Raw genomic sequence first — 20,755 nt, 5'->3', positions numbered from 1 at the left:
CATTACAGAAAACCTGGTGTTCAAACCCAGCTGTGCAGTGGCACAGATGGGCCCTTATCGGCAGCAGAGCCACGCACTGCTGCCACGCTGGTGCCTGGCCACAGCAGATAGAACTGCTGGAGGCACAGCTCTGTCCTCTGCAGCTTTGTTCCACAGCTCCTAAAAGTGCTGCTGTGGAGTGGGGCTGCCCACGATGTGCTTCAGCACTGCATAGGAGAACTCTGAGATGCTTTGTGAAGTAACGCCAGTGACAGAGCTTAAGTGCTCCACAACCTTAAAGAGACAAGAGTGGCCAAAAGAAGTGTGTTTACAGACACCCTTAATTCTTACAGTCCAAGGAGCTGAGGCCTCTTGGTGTTGACATGAGTGGGTTTGGGGGATGGGGCAGGTTTGTGCTTTTTTAAAATTTAAATGCTCCTAGAGGTAAAATGCAAAAAGCTGCTCTGCAAGAGGCTGCCAGTGCACAGAGCTGGGATCCCTTCACCTGGCAGTGGTGTCTGGGGATGCTGGTTCTGGCTGTGAAGGAGCTGCAATGTGAGATGTTCAAGGCTGGTACCAGCAGAAGCCTTACGGTAGATATCCCAGAGCACACTCACAATTCTACCAAGCAAACATTTCCTAATGGAAGCCCTGACAGATGTTCCCTCCCTTTGCCTGCCCCAGCAGCATACAACCAGCCCTCAGTGCCCTGTGGAGCTGTAGCTGTACCTGTGCCCAGTGTCTAGGCTCCAGGATGAACATGCTGGTGCTGATGATCCCCACAGCCAGCAGCATGGAATCCTCCTTTACTGCCAGAAACTTTGCCCTGTGGAGTGGAAGTGTCTTTGGGCTTCACAGTTCCAAAGCATCTTCTCCTATCTCACCACCCAGCCCAAGGACACATTGGCACCTTCAGCCCAAAGCAAGCCCAGCACCATTAACTTTGACTGGCAGTGCCAAAGCTGGAGTTTTACCACTAAGGACCACACTCTTCTAGCCCTAAGCAAACGTGGTGCAGCATATGGCTTTGAACTGGTACAGTGAGGCCAGGAACGCCCAAAACGTGCCAGAAAACAGCCCAGTGTGAACACTGCCACTCTTGGCATATTTCTGTGCTATTTCTCAGCTTGCTTTGGGGTTTTCACTTCAAACTGATTTCAAGTTACAGTCACCTGAGCTACTTACACCTGCAGCTGGTTTGGCGTTGAATTCTCGATGGCTGTCTCCAACAGAGTGCTGTAAATGGGATCCCTGGTGAGATAGGAGAAGTCCAGCAGCTGCACACACATCTGATGCAATGGCTTCACAGGAAGCAGGCACCCATTATATCCTAGCACAGAGACCATACATGATCAGCTACACACTGAGTCACCAAACCCAGCTAGAGGGAATTGCTGTAAGCAAGACATGAAGCTGTCTGGGCATAGCTGCCCTCTGTCCCTGCCTGCCAAGGGCCTTCTCATCCCTGCATGATTTTGCCTGGGATGTCAGAACTGGGGCAAAGAAAACTGAAGAGTCATTGTAGTCAGTGTGGGTTTGGAAGAGTTAAATTCTCAGTCTGTCACTGCAGGACTTGGCTGTCCAACAACAGCACAAAGTCCTCATCTGAAAAGTAAAGCCCTAGGCAATTGGAATTCTGCACCCTGAGATGCTTTGGTTAGGATTGGTCTACTTTGAAAAGCTTCCCATTCTCTGCTATCAGTACTCTCACCTAAGACCTCCAGAAGCAATTCCACATAAGCCAAGGGTGTGGACACGTTGATCTGGAAGTGCAGAGTTTTCAGAACAGCTAGCTCCGACTCCAGCAGCTCCTGTTTAGTGTATGAGTACTTTAAGGACTGCAGGAATCGTAAAGCTGTGTCACTGTTAACTATCTGAGGAGGAAAAAAAGACACATCACCTTCTGGGCAGCGTGGCCCAGCACAAAGTGCTCCCTTGCTCTGCTCCTCCCATGGATTTTAAGCACCAACAGCTCTGGGCGTGCTGAACCAGCTTCTAAATCCAGCTCAGAGCTTCTCACCCAAAGATTTCTTTCCTCTACTCCACAAACCTCCCTGGGTTGGTGGGACCCCTCTGCAGCTGTGCAACTTTCAACAACCACAGGCTGAGTTTTCCAGCTGCTGAACAATTTTTCCCCAGCACTTGGAACATCTCCTGACAAACTGTTACTTGTTGATAATCTGCACTAAGTGGAAGAAATTTAGGCCTCCGTTTCAGTATCTTTTGCATTTCATCATCACTATCGCTTTGCAAAGAGGAAATCTGCTTTTTAAGAGAGAATAACACACTGCAGAATTTGCTCTGCTGCTAAAAACTGTTTTAAGAAGGGATTTAGCTGCCTCACATTATAGTGCAAGGAGAGTTTGCTCGCAAGCTGAATGCATGACACCAGTCGCAGCACAAACGTGTCGCAGATCTGATCCTTCAGAGAGCTCCAGCTGCTCCCCTCTCGTTCCTGACTTCTGACGTTGTCTCTGGAGCACTTGCAAATTTGTTCTACTTGCTTGATCATAAACCTACAAAACCCACAATGGCTCAGCAAACAGTTCTTTCCTCCTAAGAAAAGCATCTCTGCATGTACTCAGAAGACACAGACAGCTCCTGGTTCGAATTAAAGGAGAAATTACACTTTAGACGCAGCATAAAACATTGCACCTTGTTTGAGTGTGCAGAGCAGACACAGGCAGCACAATCACGCGAGAGAAACGGAAACACATCAAGCACTGGGGGCATTCGTTACCTTTCAAGCAGCTCCACTGCTTGGTACCTCACTGGCTGGTCCAGGCACCACTTCTCAGCCAGCAGGAATACGAATTCTGCAACGAAGTGCTGCAGTCAGTCACTGTTCCGGCCGAGCCCACAGCTTGTACCCAGCCCCGGACGGAGCTGAGGGAAGAGCCTCACCCACTATCTGCGTCTCTTTGAAGGACCCAGCCTCATCCGGCAGCTCGCTCAGGCGCTTCTCGTTCTCCGTGGCCAGCTGGATCAGGGCGTCCTCCATCATCTCCGGAGCAAAGTGGCTGAAAACGGGCCCTGGGTCGCGATGCCGGGACACAGGTTGCGCCCGGGACCCCATGTTCATGTTGGAAGCGTCAAGGACAAGAGTCAGTTGAGCGGCGGCGCAGGGCAGCAGGGCCGCAGCAGCCCCGGGTCCAGGCGCAGCTCCGGGAGCCGCTCTCGGGCCGGGCCGGACCCGCGCTCCCGGCGCCAGTGAGGCCCCGCCCCGTGCGGTCACGTGGCTCCGCGCCGCCAATCAGAACGCGCCCCCGCCGCGCGCCTGGCGACAGCCAATCAGGCGACGCGCTGCTCCTGCGCGCGGCCAGCTCGCCCCGCCCCTGCGCTGCCATTGGCCCGGCGCCTCGCCGGATGTGACGTCACGCCCCGCACGGAAGCGGAGGCGGCGGAGATGGCGGCGCCGCGGGAGCCCGGCGGAGAGGCGCAGTTTGCCCGGCGGATCGACCCCGCACGGGAACCGGGGCTCAGCGCCCAGCAGCGCCAGCATATGGCGCAAGTGGAGCGCGCCCAGCGGCAGCGCGCTCTGCAGCGGCGGCTCCGCAGCCGGAACTTGCTGCTGGCGCTCGGTATTGGAGCGGTAACCCTTGGCATCTGTATCCTCGGGGGCAGGACCGGGACAGGGCGGGAGGGTGCTGCGCCGGGGCCGCGCCCGCTGTTTTCCTTGACAACGCTCCACCTCCAGACGGCTACACCTTCTACTCGGTGTCACAGGAAGGGTTCCTGGACGAGCTGGAGCAGGAGGCGGAGGCGGCGCGGGAGCGGGCCCGGGCGCGGGCGGAGAGCTCAGCGAGTTGGGCACGGAGAGCCCGGCCCAGCTCCTGTAAACCCCGCGAGTGAGCTGCAGCCCCCGGGTCTGGAGCATGGAGCAGCTGCCCTCGCAGAGGTCTGGGCCTGCACAGCGCTCAGTGCGGCGCTGGAGCTGCCCTGCAGGCAGAGCTCCCTCCCCTGCAGTCGGCTGCCTTCCGGAGACCTCGCACGGCCGTTGGACTTGCCCCTGGTAAGGGCAGAGGCGCCCACCCCTTCCCACAATAAATGTCCTGTTGGAAGACTATGTCAGTGCCTGTTCTCAACGCAGCTGGTGCCGGAGTCCAGCTCGGGGCTTCCCCCTCCACTCAGATGCCTGCCGAGATGGAGCAGTTCTTCATTCTTGCTCTACACCAACTTGCTCGGTTTGTGCTCTCACAAAGAGCCAACGGCAAAGTCAGTGCCCACGATTGGCACTGGACAGACACAGACATCGTTTGTATTTAATTTGTATTTAAGAAAACACTTTTCAGACACCAGTTTGTAACAAAGTGCACCCACAGCCTTTCCTGGTGCAACCACACCGTTGCCTCACTGGGCCCAGGGGAGACTCTTCCTGCCCTGCAGTCAGCTCGTTCCAAGTGAGGGTGGCAGTGAGCAGGGCAGCCCCTGGGTAGCAGGCTCCAACCTCATGTTGTCCCAGGAAGGGAGCAGGGCTGGAGTGGCAGCAGGGCTGAGCTGACAACAACAGGGTGGCAGGGATGGGGATGTGTCATGACTAGGGTGCAGTCAGGGTGGTTGTGCTTGGGTTCAGCTTGGAGTAAAGCCATGAAGAATGGGGAGAGCTTGTACATGTCCTGCAGCTGGGACTGGGCTTGAGCTGGGAACAATGAGGAGGAAGGAGAAGGGAGGATGATTGTGGGACAGGCCTGGTCTCCCTCCAATACAGAGGCTGCAGGTACTCTGCTGTGGGCAAGGGGCACAAAGCCCAAGGCAGGGATCAGACTGCCCAAGGCAGGCATCAAGCCGGCTCCGTCTGAGAGCAGTGGCTGCTCTCGGGCCAGAGCTGCCCTCTCGGGGAGTGCAGAAGCTCTCATTCACCCCCAGGGCAGCAGGCACTTGGTTGAGGTAGTTCATGAAGTCACTCCTGGCCAGCTCGCTACTGGGGAGAGAAGCGGTGGTGAGCTGGGACCTGGTGTGAGCAGCCCGAGTCTAGCAACGGTGCGACCAGCCCCGGCCCTTACCATCCGGCCGAAGTCGTCGGCGAAGGTGACGCCCTTGGCGAGCCGCTGCTCCTGCGAGCCTGTGCTGCTGCCGCTCAGCGAGTTGCGGCGCATGATGCCTGTTGGCATAAACCCACTTGAATAGGGGGCACCGGCCCCGCACAGCCCCGGAGCCCTCTTGGCCCTGAGGATCCCCCCCGCGGAGTCCCAGGGGCAGCACCTGGGGGCTGCGCCAGCTCCAGGCGCTGCAGGCTGTTGCGGCGGGAGGGGTTGAAGCTGCCCTTGGAGAGGCGGCGCTGGCGGCTGGAGAGCATCGCGGCGGGCGAGACGATGCCCAGCGGCGGCTGCTTCCCCATCCGCAGGTACAGCTCCTCGATCTCCTTCTTCTGGGTGCTCTGCAGCAGCTGCACCTCAGCCAGGTGCCTGGGGAGATGAGGACTGTCAGCCCTGCCCTGTGCCATGCCCGGTCAAGCCGGGTCTCTGGGGAGGGGGCGAATCCCTCCCTCCGGGGGCAGGCAGGACCCGTCCCCTTGGGCAGCCGCTGCGCTGCCTGTCCCCCGGGCCGCGGCGCTGCTCACTTCTGGCGCAGGTTCTGCAGCTCCTCCCAGATCTCCTCGTCCTCACTCTCGGTGTCATCGCTGCTCAGGTAGGACAAGCTGCGGGGGTAGCTCAGCCACACCTGGCTCACCACGGCCTGCGGCACGCTCTCCGTGCCCTCGCCCCCGGGACTCTCCCGGTCACACTCTGCCGGTGCCACTGTGCCCTCCTCAGCCAGCGCCTGCTCAGCCTGGGGGTTCTGCTCTGCTGCCTCCAGTGCTGAGTCTGAGGTGCTGCTTGAGCTGCTCGTGGTGCCAGGGGCCACAGGTAGAGGGGAGCTACCAGCCACCGGGTCTGTGCCATGCTGCTCACCTTCACTGGTGCCTTCACTGCTGCCTGGCACCGGGGAACTTATAGCTGGGTCCTTGGTTGGCATCACTTGGAACCGTCCCAGGATCTGGGGCTGGGCTTCTGATGGGGACAGGGAGTGGTTGTTGGGGTCTTGTTCCTGTGGGCTGGCAGGGGCACCATGGTGCCTCAGCACTAGCATGGCCCTTGCCCATCTCACCTGCATTGATGGGCAAGTGCTGGGCCTCAGGCGTGCTGCAGGCTGGCGACTCTGAGGCGAAGAGTGAGTGTCTGGGCTTGGGGGAGTTGGGTGGCACCTGCAGGCACCCAAATGACATCAATTGTCCCTCACTGGACATCTCCTGCCCTAAAGCACTGCAGCTCCCATGTCCTGGGACCCGCTCCCCATCAGCCCTCCCCAGATGCCAGGGGCTCCTCACACCCATGCCCCAGTGCCAAGCCCCCACCTCGAGCAACCCTGTGCCCCTGCACTCACCATGCTGCCTTCCAGGCTCCCTGCTGCAGCTGCATTCAGTGGGTTCAGAGGCTTCCCTGTGACCTCATTGCTTGAAGGGTGCAGTGGGGCTGCTGCCAGGGGAGGCAGTGGCATGGGCCCCCCGGCAGTGGGGACATTTGTGTCCACTGACTCCCCAGTCCCACCGCAGGCTGGGGCTGGCTTGGCCATGCTAGTGGGGTTGGGGTAGGCAAAGCGTGGGGGCCCCAGGGTGAGGGCCTGTGGCCTTGGCAGCAGTGGGGGATAGAGATGCCCACCCGAGCTGGCAATGGAGGAGACAGCAGGCAGCAGCGTGTGGGCCACACTCATCACTGCCAGGGAGAAGACATTGGCTAGGGACAGGAATGGGGTGGTGGGGGACCAGGCTGTGTTGGTCACAGGGGAGGTCACAGGGCTGCTGGGCCCACTGGGGATAGGGGACGTAGGGCCTGGCAGTGGGGACAGGAGGTCTTGGGGCATGGCTGGTGGGACAGGCTCCACCGGGCTGCTGAGGGGTGTCTGTGGGACCAGTGGAGACGTCGTCAGCCAGGAGGGAGCCATTGAGCTGAGGGGCCAGGTCTGCAAGGAGCCTGCGGAGAGAGCAGCGTCTGAAGCACTCCCTTGAGCTGCCTCCATTCCCTTGATCAGGCAGCAACAAGGTGAGGTGGCTGCACAGACATGCCTGGCCCTGCCAGGGCTGGTACCTGTGGGGGAGCCAGGCTGTGGTGGCCACAGCTCCCTGGGCGCTGAGGCTGCCAGCGGCTCTGTGGTGCTGGTGGAGTCCTTCTCCAACACGGAGCTGCTCAGTGGTGGCAGGACAGGGGATTGGACTGGGAGGCTGGGACTGGTGCAACCCAGGTCTGTGGCACAAGGGTGACAGTGGTGGTCATCTAGGGCAAAATGTGCTCCACACCCCACAGCACCCTGGGCTTAACTCTGCATGGGGCTGGGGAGATGGGGAGGGGTCACAGAGAGGCAGATACATACCACTGAGTGAGGATGAGGAGGAGATGGAGTGAGAGAAGTCCTGCAGCTGTAGGTTCATCTGCTGAGGGACATGTGGCTGAGCTTAGACTGGGCAGAGACCTTGGACAGACTGAGATGAGGTCCCACTGGCCCCCACCCCCTCAGCCCCACTGTGTGCACGGACAGGATCTAGTGGCTCAGCTGGGCAGGGGTCACCAGGATCAGGATCTGCCACAGAAGTTGCCAAGTGGCACAGAGGTGCGGGCCTGGGGCTGGAAGGACACCGCACCCTAGCCCCCTCCCCACCCTGCGACCTGGGCACCAGCCCCAGTGCTGGTAGGGCCAGAGTGGGCACTCACGGGGCTGCCTGTGCCACGCTCAGCCTCAGGGCTCTCCGGCAGATCCGCAGCACCGCACCCGTCCTTGCGGAGCAGAGTCTCCACGCGGTGGATGATGTCCCGGATGCGGTGGATGAAGCCGTCCCGCTCTGACTTGAGGATGAACTCGTTGTGGACCTGGGGGTGCAGGTCCTGCTCAGCACCCAGCAGGGCCAGGCAGACCCCGACCCCCACCCCTGCCCTTGCCCCACGATCACCATGACGGCCGCGATTTCCTCTGGGTTGTCCCCATCCAAGTCAAACTTGAAGGTCACCATCTTGTTGTTGTAGGTCTGCAGCTGGCACTCCACCACCCGGTCGTTCTTGTCAGAGATCTGCGGGCAGCAGAGCCGGCTCAGCCCGGGCAGTGCCCGCCTGTCCGCCCCGCACCCACGGCACTCACGTTGGTGATGCGCAGCCTGGAGCGAGCTCTGCGCCGCAGCAGCTTCCCCGCGGCCCTCTTGGGCGGCAGCTCGGAGCTGCGCTCGCTGGCAGAGAGCCCCTCGTAGCCGTCGCTCATGCCGGATGCCACGTCTGAGGGGTAGCTGCGGGAAACCCCAGCACTAAAGAGTCAGAGAGGCAGGTCCCAGGCATCAAGCTCCCCGAACCGCCCCAGCCTGGCCGCCGCAGCCTCACCTGTCCACCGGGGAGGAGAAGCCGCTGGCGTACGGCAGGCGCTCGGTGGGCAGCTGCACTGCGATGCTCTGCGGAGAGAGGACTGCGTAAGCGAGCACCGCGGCCGCACCGACCCCCAGCCGCACGGCACCCCACGGCACCCCACTCACCGTGGGGAAGCAGCGCGCAGGGCGGGTGGGCGGTGGGCTGACAGGGTCCCCCGCCGAGAAGCTGCTGTGGCCCAGGTCTGGGGAGTCCAGGAAGCCAGAGGAGCTCAGGTAGCCGTCGGTCTCGCAGTCAGCTGCAGAGGAGCACCCGCGTGAACGCGGCCACAGCAGGCCCCCTCCCTGACTTGTGCCCCTTGGGAAACAGCTGCGGGGCTGGGTACAGCCCCAGCCCTGCCTCCCAAGGCCAGGTCACCCCCACTGTCCCCCCACCCCGCTTCACTCTGTGGTCCTCCCACCCAGCCCCTACGCACAGGTGGCCGAGGAGTAGCTGGTGTGCCGGTAGGTGAAGTGCTGATCAGCCTCGGGCTCCTCAGGCTCTGGGGAGAAGGTGCTGCTGAAGATGGAGTCCCCAGAGCCAGCAGTGGCCAGGGCGGGCGTGGGGGCACCGGGCGGCAGCGGCGACTTGAGGTCCTCCAGCAGCCGCAGGACGCCTGGTGGCTGCTCTGGCTCCACAGGCAAGGGCACATCCTGGGCACGCTTCAGCTTCTCCCGCTTACGCTTGATGGCCACCACACGGTCCCGCACGGCCTTGGCCACCAGCTTGTAGTCAGCCTCACAGACAAAGCCCAGGACCACCTTCACAGGAGGGGACTTGTCACATCGGAGTGCAGGGACCCCCTGGCACTCAGGGTCCCTTCTCCCCTTTACCCACCATCTCCTGAGCCACCTCCTCCGCTACGTCCTTGTAGAGCTCGAAGAGGAACTCGATGGCATTGTTGTCCTTGTACTTGCCGTGCAGCTTCTTGGTGTCATCCATGCGCAGCCAGAGCTTGAGCCCAGACTTGATGCCATCATCCTCCTCAGCCAGCTCCACGTGCACACCTGTGTCCTCCTGGAAGAAGGAGTGCTCCAGCAGGTCCTGGATGGTGTATCTGCGGGGAGCAGAGCTCAGCATGGGGCCAGAGCAGGAGAGAGGCTCTGCACCCAGCTCCCCCTGTCCCTTCCCACCTCTCATTCTTGTCCATGCGGATGCAGCCCTCAATGATCTCCTTCAGCTCTGGCACTTTCACCTTGTAGAAGCTGCTGGGCTTCAGGCCCTGGGAGTAACAGACATCAGCACCTCCTGTGTCAAACCCTGTCACGGTGGCAGGTTTCCAAGCCCAGTTGTTGAACCCAGGCTTTGTGGGGCCACAGTACTGCCAGACACTCCCCGGGCAGTTGCAGAGCACACGTGCAGACAGAGTTCCTGTGGCTGCTCCACGTGTGCGTGTGCCCGCATGGGCAGCCAGGGTAAGGGTGCCCCAGGGCTGTGGGTTTCCATCCCAGCAAGCAGAAACTGGCCAGGACCGGCTGGGGCAGCCACGGTGCCCCGGGCAAAAGATAGCCAAGTAGACTTGCTCCCGTTCCACCTCATTAACGTGCTGGCAGCACCTGGCGCAGTGCAAGGGACACGAAGTTTGGCCAAGCTGTGGTCCCTACTGCTCCCCACGGGCCCCGTTCCCTGTCGTGGCACTCTCTCACCTCTCAAACTGGCACATCCTGAACAGTGACATGTCTTGGGGACCAATGAGGACAAACAGATCCAGCTGACCAGCCTCGCCCCCAGCACCCTCATGCCGCCCCCTGTGCCAGGCACGGGGTAAGGCAGCATTGTCTTAGTCTGGGGGCAAGAGGCACTCACCGAGGTGACCTTGCGGTAGATCTGAGCGGCGTTCTGGCACTCAGAGTAGGGGTACTCCGAGGTAGCCATCTCCAGCATGCACATCCCGAAGGCATAGACATCCACGGCCTCATCGTACTTCTCCTCGTACATCTCCGGGGCCATGAACTCAGGAGTCCCTGCGGATGCCAGCAGGGCTCAGCACCCCTGGGGCACCGACCACCCACAGCCCCTGCTCTGGGGCAGCCGCAAGCCCGACCCCACCGGGGCTGTGCCAGGACCACACCTATGACACTCTTGGCGAAGGAGGCTCTCTTGAGCGTGGCCAGGCCCAGGTCCCCAATCTTGACTGAGCCCGTGGGGCCCGTGATGAAGATGTTGTCACACTTGAGGTCACGGTGGATGATGGGGGGCGAGCGGGTGTGCAGGAAATGCAGCCCCTTGAGGATCTGCCGGCTCCAGCGCTGCAGCACCTTCAGCTTCATCTCCTTGAACCGCTTCAGATAGCTGCCAGGGGACCCACGGTGCTTAGTCCCTTGCCCCAGCCTGCCCTCCTTCTGCTGCCATGCTGAGCCCATCTGGACACAGGTGTGCAGGGTGAGTGGCAAAGAGCATCTTGGAGCCAGGGATTCCTGATCCCTGCTGTGGCTGACCTCTGTGGAGGCAGCATCAGAGGAACCCAGGAGGAGCTGAGCTCTCTGAGCTGCCGGTGCCAGGGAAATAGCTGGGGGAAGGGGTGAGTGCTGCCATCATGCTAGGCACTGTGGTGCCCAGACCACACTGTGCCTGCACAGGCCAGTGCCAGTGAAACTCCTGGGCCTCCAATCACCCAGGAGCAACTCCCTGTTTCTGTTGCCAGCTCCCAGCCTTGCCTCATCATCCACCCAGATCCCACATCAATCCCCCCTCCACCTCCATCATTCCCACCCAAACAACCATATCACGTGCCCAGGCAGGAGGTGCAGACCTGTCCCTCGGCTCCCTGTCACCACAGGGATCTTGTGCCCTCCTCTGCAAGCCTCTCCCTGGCAGTCCCCACTCACGTTTTCAGGGTGCCAGATGTCATGAGCTCTGTCACCAGCACGATGCAGACCTGGCCTTTGATGGATGACTTCCAGGAGTCGTAGAAGCGGACGATGTTGGGATGCTGCAGCCCCTTCAGCATCTCCACCTCCTCGCTGAACCGCTGCCGCTCCGTCTTTGACAGCTTCCGTGTCTGTGGGAGCCCACGGGACTGTGAGGGTGGCACACAAGGTCCCCAGCGAGCACAGGGGCACTCGCTGGCTCACAAAAGACCTTGGTGTTGTCATGCCCTCTCCCTGCATAGGAGGCAGCAGGGGCTGTGGTGGCCCCAGTGAGGAGCCCAAGTCCAATCTGCTGTCCCCCAGCACAGAGCTCACCAGGGTCTCTGCCCACCCAGCCAGTCCCCTCACCCAGGCCCTCTGGCTCCTGGTTTGGGGAGGGAAGGTCAAAGTTTCCCTCAACAGAAGTCAGAAGTGTGCTTCCCTGCCATGACAGCTGCTGGGTGCCATGGACACAGCTCCCTGTTCCCGTTGCTTGTAGCCCCCAGTTGATGCCCACCACCCCTGCACAGCATGAGAAGCCCCAGCCTGCAGCCACCAGCTGAGAGGATGCATGGGGGCTCTCTGATGGCTGCTGCCCACCAGCAAGCCCTGTGCAGACCTGATGGCTGTGGCCCCTCTGCCCCCCAGGACAGCTTTGCCCCAGCAGCGGGACAACACCGGGCACCGACGTGGCACGGTGCCGGGCCAGCCTCAATGAGGCCTTTGTTGGGGAAAGCAGGCGGGGGAGGCTCCAGCCCAGGTTTTTCCATGTTCCTCCTGCTCGAGTTAATTAAAGTGGAAACTGAAGCTGAGCGCTGACAGGCACTGAGCAAGCTGGGGCCAGGGCCAGCAGGGAGGACACAGACCCCTCGTCCTGGAGGGACAGAGCCCCACACTGCTGGAAGGGGAGAACCAGGTCCTGTCCAGGCAGGAGCGGGAGCCCAGGAGCAGCAACGACTCCACCACAGCCCAGGACTCCAAAGGACCCAGCCATTGTGGAGCCTGGGAGGCTCCCAGCCGGGACCTCCATCCACGGTCACTGCAAGCCAAGGGAAGCTGAGCTGCCCCCTCCCACCGCGGGGCTGCCGGAGCGCAGTCTGCCTCCCCGGCCGGCGGCTGCCATCCACCAGCCCCAGCGGCTTTCGTAATATTTTTGTTGCATCACTGCTGGCCCCACAGCAGGGCTGGAGCCGCTCCATGATCCCCTCTGCCTTTAACACAGGCTCAGGGACCCGGCGCAGCTCAGAGGAGAACTTGAGCCCTGCTGCAGCCCGATGAATGGGACCTTTCATACCCAAGCAGGAAAACAGCAGCCGAAGCCCCTGCGCAGCACACCGGCTGCCCTGCCCAGCGCCACGGCTGCCCTCAGCCCTCCTGCTGCCCACTGAAGAGCCCAGAGGCTTCACCGTGCCCCACGAATCTGCAAGGACATGGAGAAGCCAACATGGGCTACAAACAGAGGCAGGGAGGGAGCCATGGGTCGTCACAGCACACCCAGCCTGGCAGGAGTAGATCCTGCTCAGAGTGCTTGTGCCAGTGCAGCCCTTACTATACCACCTCAACCCCAGGTAGGACCCCCAGCGTGAGACCACCTCTCTCAGGGTGTTTGGACAAAGGCCTGGCAGAGCCAAGGTCATTGCCCAAGCCTGTGCCAGGACAGTTGGGCTCTCCTGGCACCATTTCTCCTGCACAACCAAAGTGGCAACCAGCCCTGCGGCCAAGTATCCTGACACTCCCCACCAGCACTGGGGAGCAGAGCCTGATTTGGGCCCAGCCAGATGAGCTGCTCAGCCTGTGACTGGGTACCAAGGAGGGCAGGGCAGGCAGGGCTGCTAGCAGAGCCCCTCACAGCACACAGGGACACTCTGTCCTCACCGAGCAGCACCTCGTGCAGGGCAGAGTAGGACGTTGGAGATGGCAACACGGGGCTGGGTGAGCAGCTGGGTGGCAGTGGTCCAGCCCCAGCCCACGAGCCAGGAGCTGGCTGCTGGGAAAGCCTGGAACAGCCAACAGCGGGAGCTGAGGCCAGCACAGGAGGGAGGACCAAGCAGCATGGCTGAGGATTGCTCCTGCAGCTTGAGGCTCTCCCAATGCCAGTGCCTGGTGCAGGGCCCACAGCCTTCAGAGGGCTCTCCCTGTAGCCCCTGAAGGGCCCTGGCTCTGTGATGCCCTGGGCAGGAGGTCCCAGTAACCAGGGGAAGCCCCTGTTGTGCACAGCCGAGCTGCACCTGGAATGGGGGCACTCAGGCACTAGAGGGGAGTCCACAGCAGTGCTGCAGACCACCCAGAACCCTCCAGTCATGGCCACAACAACTCCAGCCACAGAGAGGTCCAGACTTCCCTGGCAGAAGAGCCAACACAACAGCAGCAGTGGGTGCCCACACCCCCCTGCTCAGCAAGGGTGACCTTGTGCACACTCGCAGGTGCAGGAGCAGCCACCGTGCTCAGGGTCACAAGCCCACAGCACCCTGCTGAGCAAAGCCCCCCAGTGTACTGAGACCAACCCCAGGACAGGCACAGCCCCCCTGCATCTGCAGGGCTGAGTCCTGTGCACTGCCCTAGGGCCTCCCCAGGCTCAGTCACAGCACAGGCAGGGTGGGCTGGGCATGCCATGGGCAGGATGTTGAGAAGATTCCAGAATTTGGGAAGAAAGTTGCCCTGAAGACTCCAGAGCAACCAGCTGGGGTTACCTGCCTGACCCGGGTGTGGGTGCTGCAGGAGGCATGGCAGCACCCACTGCCCAGGCTGCTGTCGTCTGCAGGGAGCCTGAGAAGACCCACAGGAAAACCACTCTTGGCCAGGTATTTACAGCTCCATCCCGCTCCAGGCCCTGGGCTTCCTCCCTGCCTCTTCCTGTCCCACCACTCCCAGCACCTACCAACAGAAATAGTCCCCAGTCTAAAGCTGGAAAGCACAAACAGGTCACGGTAGGGCTGTGGGATGCAGGCAGAAGGCAAAGACAGACACTGCCTTCAGGACTGGGGGGCACTGGCACAGGGGAGCAGGGACAGACAGGTCCCCAGAGGGGTCCCACAGGAAGACAGGGGACAGGCAAAAACAGGCATTGGAGAGGGATGGGCAGGGCAAGGATGGCACTGAGAGCTGGGATTTGGAATCAGGAACCATCAGAGCAGCTGGACAAGGCTCTCTGGACCAGAACAGGTCAGGGCTGAGGTTAGGTATTCATTTAGAATCAAAAGGCAGTAAGAGGAGAACTGTGAAAGACACAGGACAAAGCTATTTTTAAAAGGGCAGAGCCACAACCATTTTTATTTGTGGCTCCCAGTCCCATATTTGTGTCACAGTCTCCAATTCTTCTCAACATTGCTGAAAAAAACAAACTTCAAAGAGTCTGCTCCTGCACTCTCAGCTCCTTGTGAGCCACGGATCTTGGGGCAGGGGACACTGGGGAAAGAGCAGCCAGTGGGACAGAGCTGAATACTGGGGGAGAGGGGAGTGGGCTGGGAGGGACAGAGCTGAGGGCTCTGGGAGAGCACAGGATGGGAGTGGAGCAGAGGCTAACCCCCCCTGGCCAGTTTTTGAGGGGCTCTTGCCAGCTCCGCCAAATGTGGCCCCAGGTGCACGCATCCCCTGCCTTGGGCTGCAGAGCAGGCACTGGGGCCTCATCCATCCAGCCCCCATGGGCATGCAAGAACTGCTCTGACTGGGCTGTGGGGACAGGTGCCCAAGGGGCAGCACAGCACAGACAAAGGGACAAGCCAGAGAGCAGGGAGTAAGCCATGCTGCCAGCTCTGTTACACATGCTGGCTGCCAGCACAGGGGAGCTGGGGCACATCTGTGACAAGGGGCTGAGATCTGCAGAGCCAGCCAGGCCAGAAGCACTGGGCTGGGCTGACTCATCTGGAGAAGATCCTGGGCTAGTCAAGGAGAACCCTTCCCTGCCAGCAGCAGCCTGGAGCTTCCCCCTCCACCTGAAGCAAAGTGGGGCTCAAGTGGAGCCTAGGAGCTGTGCAAGGCAGGGAGGACTGAGCTGGCTCTCAGCAGCCTGCTGAAGCTATTGTGCAACCCACAAAGGCAGATGGAGGCCCAAGACCTCATCTTCCTCACCAACAGACCACACTCAGCCTTTCCAAAAATCACCCACCACTGTCTCAGGGTCTCTTCTTGCACTGCTGGACCCAGCCCAGGCAGCTGCCTGCAACTGCACCAAGGATTTAGGAACAAGACAACAAACTCGCAGGACACGTTTCTCTGTAAACAAGGACTTGGACCTTCCAGCTACGGCAGCCACCAAAGACAGGGGCCTGTCAGAGACTTTGGACTTCACCAAAGTCCCTCCCCAAGGGGCTCCATGGAGAAAAGGGAGTCCTAGCCACAGCCCTGCCTGTGGATCTTTGTGAAGAAGATTGAACCTATCAAACCCTCTGAGAGAAAACAGCCTTGTGAAGGCAGCACCTTCACTACTGCCCTCAGCATCCTGCTGTTAGCATTGCACTGCTGTGCTGCAGGACACTAAAGGAGATGGAGAAGTGCAGCAGCAGAGGTGAGGACACTGCTCAGAGACCTGGAAAACCACCAGTCCAGGTGCTGCCGGCAGAGAGTCTCCAGCAGCATCACAGAAACCAAACACAGGTGCCCACAGACACCACTTCAGCCAAGGACAAGCAGCCAGAACACACCAAGGTCACGCTGTGCCCTGCTTCCAACTGATGCCCAGCCCCAGCAAGTGTGTGCCCCAGCACACACTAAGGGCTGTGAGAGAAACCTCGGAGCTAGCTCGGGTACTGCCACGGGCATGCATGCACAGGCCAGCACCAGAGAGGACACCCCTGCCCTTGCTGTCCTTACAGAGAGCAAGCTGCTGGGCACTGCAGGAGCAGAGGGTGCTCAGCCCTAGCAGCTGGTACTAGATCCACCTGTAAATCCCCAGAGTGGGAACTGGCACTGGGAATGTGGGCAGCAAGGAGGTGATTGGAAAACAGCATGTGACAGGCAGGACGGCTGAGAGCAGCAGCAGTCTGGACACAGGCCATGAGCCCCGGCAACGATGGGCACAACGCAGGGCCCTGAAGGGAGCCCAAGGCAGCTGCAGGTACCCTGACCTGCTGGGCACATGTTTGGCAGAAATAGAGGATCTCACATTTGGGGACAGGCTGCAGCAGCAGACAGAGGGGCTCGGAGCTGGGAGTGCTGCCCACAGCAGGGAAACTGGGCAGAGAAGGCTTCAGCTGTCCCTGCCCGACACCCCCTGCCCCGCGGCTTGTGTCTGTGGGAGGAGGCAGGGCACAAACGGGGCAGGACACAGACGGGGCACAGACACGGGCAGCAGCCGTACCTGCAACTCGCACCAGGCCACCTCCACCGTGGTCTCCGTGTCCAGCCCCTTGTAGACGGTCTTGAAGGAGCCGCGGCCGATCTCGATGTCGAACTTAAGGAACCGGCCGTCGGGGGAAGTGGCGACCGCCCGCGTCTCCACCTCCTCGCTCTCCGTCTCCTCCGGCTCTCGGCGCCCAGCGGCGCCCGGCGGCGGCGGCGACCCCCCGTCCGGTGCCGGGTACCCCAGCAGCTCCAGGTCGGCCGAGCTCCGCCGGTTGAAGCGGGAGGACGCGCGGCGGGAATCGCGTCCCGAGGGCCTCCGGCCGCGACTGCGGTGCGGAGCCCTCCCGGGCAGCCCTGGCCCCGGCCCCGGCTCCGGCTCCGGCTCCGGCTCCAGCTCCAGCTCCGGCGTGGAGCTGCCGCCCGCTCGCTCTGCCTCGGGCTGGGACATGGCCCCAGCAGCTACGGGCTCAGCCGCCAGCATCGGCTCGGCCCGCCCCGGGACGGCCGCTGTCTCTCAGCTTCGCACCTGGTGCTGCCGCGGCCCCGCAGCCAGGACCGACCGCCGAGCCCCGGCTCTGGACACCGGCCCCGACGCGGCCCCGCCCGGCAGCACCTCCTCCGCCCCGCCCGGGCCCGCCCCCAGGCAACCACCGCCCCCCGCCTGAGCTGCGCCACCGGCCACCGCCACCGGCCGCGATACCGGGCACCGACTGCGGACACCGGCCCCGGGACGGGCGCCCAGCACTGCGGCTGCAGGCACCGCTCACCTGGCACCGGCCCGGGGGGAGGATGGGCACTGCCCAGCTCTCTCCAGTCCTGCCTGTCGGTGACCAGGGGCTACAAGCTCCCGGCGGGGCAGCCCCCAGGTGTGTCCTGGACTGCCATGATGGAAGCCCCGCGGTGAGGCGCAGCCCAGGAGTCATGACCGCCTCGGGCATTTCTTCCGAGCTTTTGCCTCGGGGCTCCGAACTGCGTTCCCGGGAGCAGCCCCAGGCTGCCGTCCCGAGCAGCCAGTCGTCTCCGGGCTTCTTGCGGTCGAGATCCTGAAATTAGGGTCACGCAAAAGGAAAGATGCAAGCGTGTGTACGCCCCGCCGAGCCAGATCCCGGACAAGAGCCGGTTGTCTCTGCAGGTTAAAGGAGAAGGTTGTTCCACCCGAGGAGGTGTTTACACAAAACACAAAGCAGCGGAGGACAACGCTAATTTACTTTGCCTACGGTCAGATTGTTTCTACTCAACGATACCGGAAACACTAAGGAGAGTACAGACACGAGAGTGCAGCCACGTCCCCCTCAAATGCCAACCCAGCACACGCTGGGTGAAACCAGTGAGGGATCCGCAGCACGGCTGCACCCCACAAACCCCGGGCAGGCTGGAGGGTGAAGCAACATTTATTGCATGCTCCTGCAGAAGCCCCGGCTGAGCTGAGAGTTGCAGTGCTGATGCCCTACCCAGGATGGATCTGCTCTGGTCCTCCATGATCCTGCATTCACCCAGCCCTGTTCTCCAGCTGCCCAGGGAGAGCCAGGTGCCACCTCCCCAGGAAAGGCTTTGACCCACGGCTCCCTGCAGCACGGGCTGGTGAGCAGGGAGCTGTGACCACATCCTGACCCAGCCCTGTGCTCCCTGAGGCGTGCATGGGACATGGTCCCAAGAGAACAACCACCCCCGGCTGAGACGCTCATCCAGATCCAGCCACCTCACACGGCTCTGTGGCCACCCCCACTCGGGGTCCCTGCCAGAGCTATGCGCTGCCCAGGCCCGAGGACACGACCCAGGCTGGCAGAGGGCCCCAGCTCTGCAGAGAGAGACATGGAGTCAGGCAGGGATTTCATCTTGGTCTCTGGTAGCTCATGGCTCCTAATCGAGCATTTTCATCATGAAACAAGAAGCTCACAAGATCCCAGAGGAGCAGAGGAGTGTCCTTGTCCCAGTGAGGCCCCTACAGACAGGAGAAGAAATTAGGGGTGAAATTTCCTCCAAGAGCTGATATCCCACACCTCCCTGATGAATGCCCTGAGAAGTTCCCCAGTTGCCCCCCCCCCCCCCCCCCCATACCATCTCACACCATAAGCCTGGCAATGTGTAGGTGGCTCAGGCAAAGGAGTGGGTCCCCTCCTGGCCTGGCAAAGGACACCAAGCTGGAGCCAGCTTGGCCTAAAATCAGAAGGCTTTTGCTCCACAATCAGCTGCCTGTCACAGCACTCCAATGGTGCCCACAGTTCCCTGCCCCTTATCAGGGTGACATTTCTGGGCTGCGGGTGCCAAAGCCAGTCCTTCCCTTTGAGGAACCGCTGCAATCAGGCAATGCAACCCATTTCTCTATTGCATTTGGCTGCCAGGAAGAGAACAGGGGACTGTGTAATTGCTCTCCTCAGGATTAGATCATGAATCAAAGCTTTGCTCAGCTCCTTGCTCCAGGAAGCCCTGCCAGGAATTGTCTGTTCTGATCCCAGAGCTCAGGGTGGGATCATGGAGGGCCCCAGCTGGGTCTGAGCACAGGCATGCCCTGCAGATGTGGGACATGCAGCAGGGGCTGTGAGGAATGGGAGTACCCATCCCAGCAAGGGTCAGAGTTGGGGGAGGTTCCACAGTGACCCAGGACTTGTTTCACAGCTGGCCACAGCACCCTGTGCCCACAGGAGCTGCTGTCCTCCTCCTGCCATGTCCCTCCCTGCCTCAACACAGCATCTCAGGGAGATGTCACCCAAACCTCAGCTGTGGCTCTAACCCCAGGCAGATAACTTTGGAGGATTTCCTCAGCCCAGTCACAGCCATAACCTGCCTGCAGGTTTATCCCAATTTATCGAACTGAAACCACTCCTGCTCCCAACCTGCTGCATTCAATGAAAACTGTCTTGGCGTTTTCCCTTTCCTGACCACCAGGATCTGTGTGTACATGACCTGATAGTGCCTTATCTCAGCACCAGCCCCTCCAAGCCCCACCTTGCCCTGGCCAGTGAGCCCTAATCACCAAGACCAGACACGGTAACCGCCTCGGAGTGGCCAGGGGCTAGAGGCCACTGCAGGTCCCCTGCAGAAACCACCTCCTCCAGCGAGTCCCTTCAAAGTGCCCCTGGGTGCTGGAGCCTGAACCGTGCCCATGGTGATGCCACACGCCTGGGTGTGCAGAGGCTTGGCCTTGTTTTTTTAACCCTCTAGCACCTAACATTAAATCACAGAATCAAACAGGTTGGAAAAGACCTCTGAGATCATGGAGTCCAACCTATCACCTAACCCTTCTAATTAACTAATCAACGGCACTAAGTGTCTCATCCAGCCTCCTTATAAACACCGGAGAGGTGATGGAGTCACCACCCCTGGAGGGCAGCCCATTCCAATGCCAAACACTCTTGCCCTGCAGAACCTCTTCCTCAGTTTCCTCCCTCTGTTCGAAGTCTCCCTGCTTTAGACCCAAGGTCTAACGTGAGGCGGGACCGGCCCTGCCCCAGGTCCAGCGACAGGTGAGGGGCTGCCAGGGACCTTCAGCCCCCCTCCTGCAAGAGTGCAGCCTGATGCTCTCCCGCTGGGCCCGAAGCACGGGGACAAGGCTGGAGTGACTGCTCCCGATCACGGAGTGCCGCGGCCACAGGCTGCCACGTTCCGGGCAGTGGAATCACATCTCCTTCGCCTCAACACAGCACCGCGGGGCTTCTACACCAGAGTAGCCTCTCATCAGCTCTGGGCTGGCTCTGCTGTCCCAGCCCCATGATTACATCATCGAACGTGGCGAGGCGCTGAACAAAGATATGGAAGGCGATTTCGGAGGACAATTAAAAGGCTCCGCTTTACCTGCAGGCACGAGTACATCGCGTGTACAATTGCCGCCAGCCCCTTCGGAGGGAACAGCCAAGCAGGATCAGCTCCCTCCAGGGCAGCAGCTCCAGCCCCAGGGCCTGTCTCATGACGCCAGGCAATCACCGGCAGCATCTGCGGGCACCTCGCTGCTGCAGTGCTGTCACAGTGCCCAGCACAAGGACTTGGTTCCATGAGGACTTCACAGGAACGACTGGATGTGACCTTTCCTAACCATCTGAGAGGGCATGGAAAAAGGGATTTTACACCATGTCCCCTCTACATCGGGAGGACAAACTCTTCTTCTCTTATGACTAAGTGGGAAGCTGAAAAAGGGCAGAGAATGGCTGCCAGGATCGCCTTGGAAAGAAAAAGGCTGGGTTTAGGCTTATCTAATGTCACATCAGCCATTTCCTAAGGAGGGAGTAAACGCAATTAAGAACACAGCCTGCCTCAAGGACAGCCAGGTTACAGCACACAGCCTGGAACACA

General features: G+C 60.8%; 3 protein-coding genes across 5 annotated transcripts; 1 reads left to right on the top strand and 2 right to left on the bottom strand.

Annotated features, from left to right (window-relative positions):
- Positions 1-67: 67 nt before the first annotated feature.
- Positions 68-3,197, bottom strand: CNTD1 (cyclin N-terminal domain containing 1). 2 transcript variants are annotated; one of them, XM_064174121.1, is made up of 7 exons: positions 2,884-3,197; positions 2,720-2,795; positions 2,324-2,495; positions 1,691-1,853; positions 1,165-1,309; positions 709-805; positions 68-273 (listed from the first exon to the last, which is right to left on the bottom strand). In XM_064174121.1, exons 1-7 carry the CDS (start codon positions 3,059-3,061, stop codon positions 160-162), a joined length of 945 nt encoding a protein of 314 aa, XP_064030191.1. In that variant the 5' UTR covers positions 3,062-3,197; the 3' UTR covers positions 68-159. The 2 variants fall into 2 exon arrangements, with proteins under 2 accessions (XP_064030191.1, XP_064030192.1); XM_064174122.1 differs by having other exon boundaries at positions 1,691-1,790.
- Positions 3,198-3,346: 149 nt separating this feature from the next.
- Positions 3,347-4,045, top strand: LOC135191641 (cytochrome c oxidase assembly factor 3 homolog, mitochondrial). The gene is made up of 2 exons (XM_064174133.1): positions 3,347-3,587; positions 3,677-4,045. Exons 1-2 carry the CDS (start codon positions 3,386-3,388, stop codon positions 3,829-3,831), a joined length of 357 nt encoding a protein of 118 aa, XP_064030203.1. The 5' UTR covers positions 3,347-3,385; the 3' UTR covers positions 3,832-4,045.
- A 186-nt stretch (positions 4,046-4,231) lies between these two features.
- On the bottom strand, positions 4,232-17,018 carry WNK4 (WNK lysine deficient protein kinase 4). Of its 2 annotated transcripts, none has more exons than XM_064174077.1 (20): positions 16,485-17,018; positions 11,168-11,340; positions 10,411-10,631; positions 10,146-10,303; positions 9,473-9,561; positions 9,177-9,396; positions 8,776-9,100; positions 8,468-8,598; positions 8,319-8,386; positions 8,086-8,227; positions 7,901-8,017; positions 7,665-7,820; positions 7,327-7,387; positions 7,044-7,199; positions 6,343-6,929; positions 6,067-6,163; positions 5,540-5,969; positions 5,182-5,384; positions 4,983-5,080; positions 4,232-4,900 (listed from the first exon to the last, which is right to left on the bottom strand). In XM_064174077.1, exons 1-20 carry the CDS (start codon positions 16,947-16,949, stop codon positions 4,898-4,900), a joined length of 3,900 nt encoding a protein of 1,299 aa, XP_064030147.1. In that variant the 5' UTR covers positions 16,950-17,018; the 3' UTR covers positions 4,232-4,897. The 2 variants fall into 2 exon arrangements, with proteins under 2 accessions (XP_064030147.1, XP_064030149.1); XM_064174079.1 differs by having other exon boundaries at positions 7,327-7,384.
- Positions 17,019-20,755: the final 3,737 nt, after the last annotated feature.

Source organism: Pogoniulus pusillus, chromosome 40 (assembly GCF_015220805.1).
Source record: "Pogoniulus pusillus isolate bPogPus1 chromosome 40, bPogPus1.pri, whole genome shotgun sequence".
In the NCBI taxonomy this organism is placed as follows: Eukaryota; Metazoa; Chordata; class Aves; order Piciformes; family Lybiidae; genus Pogoniulus; species Pogoniulus pusillus.
This window is presented reverse-complemented; position numbering and strand designations above follow the sequence as displayed.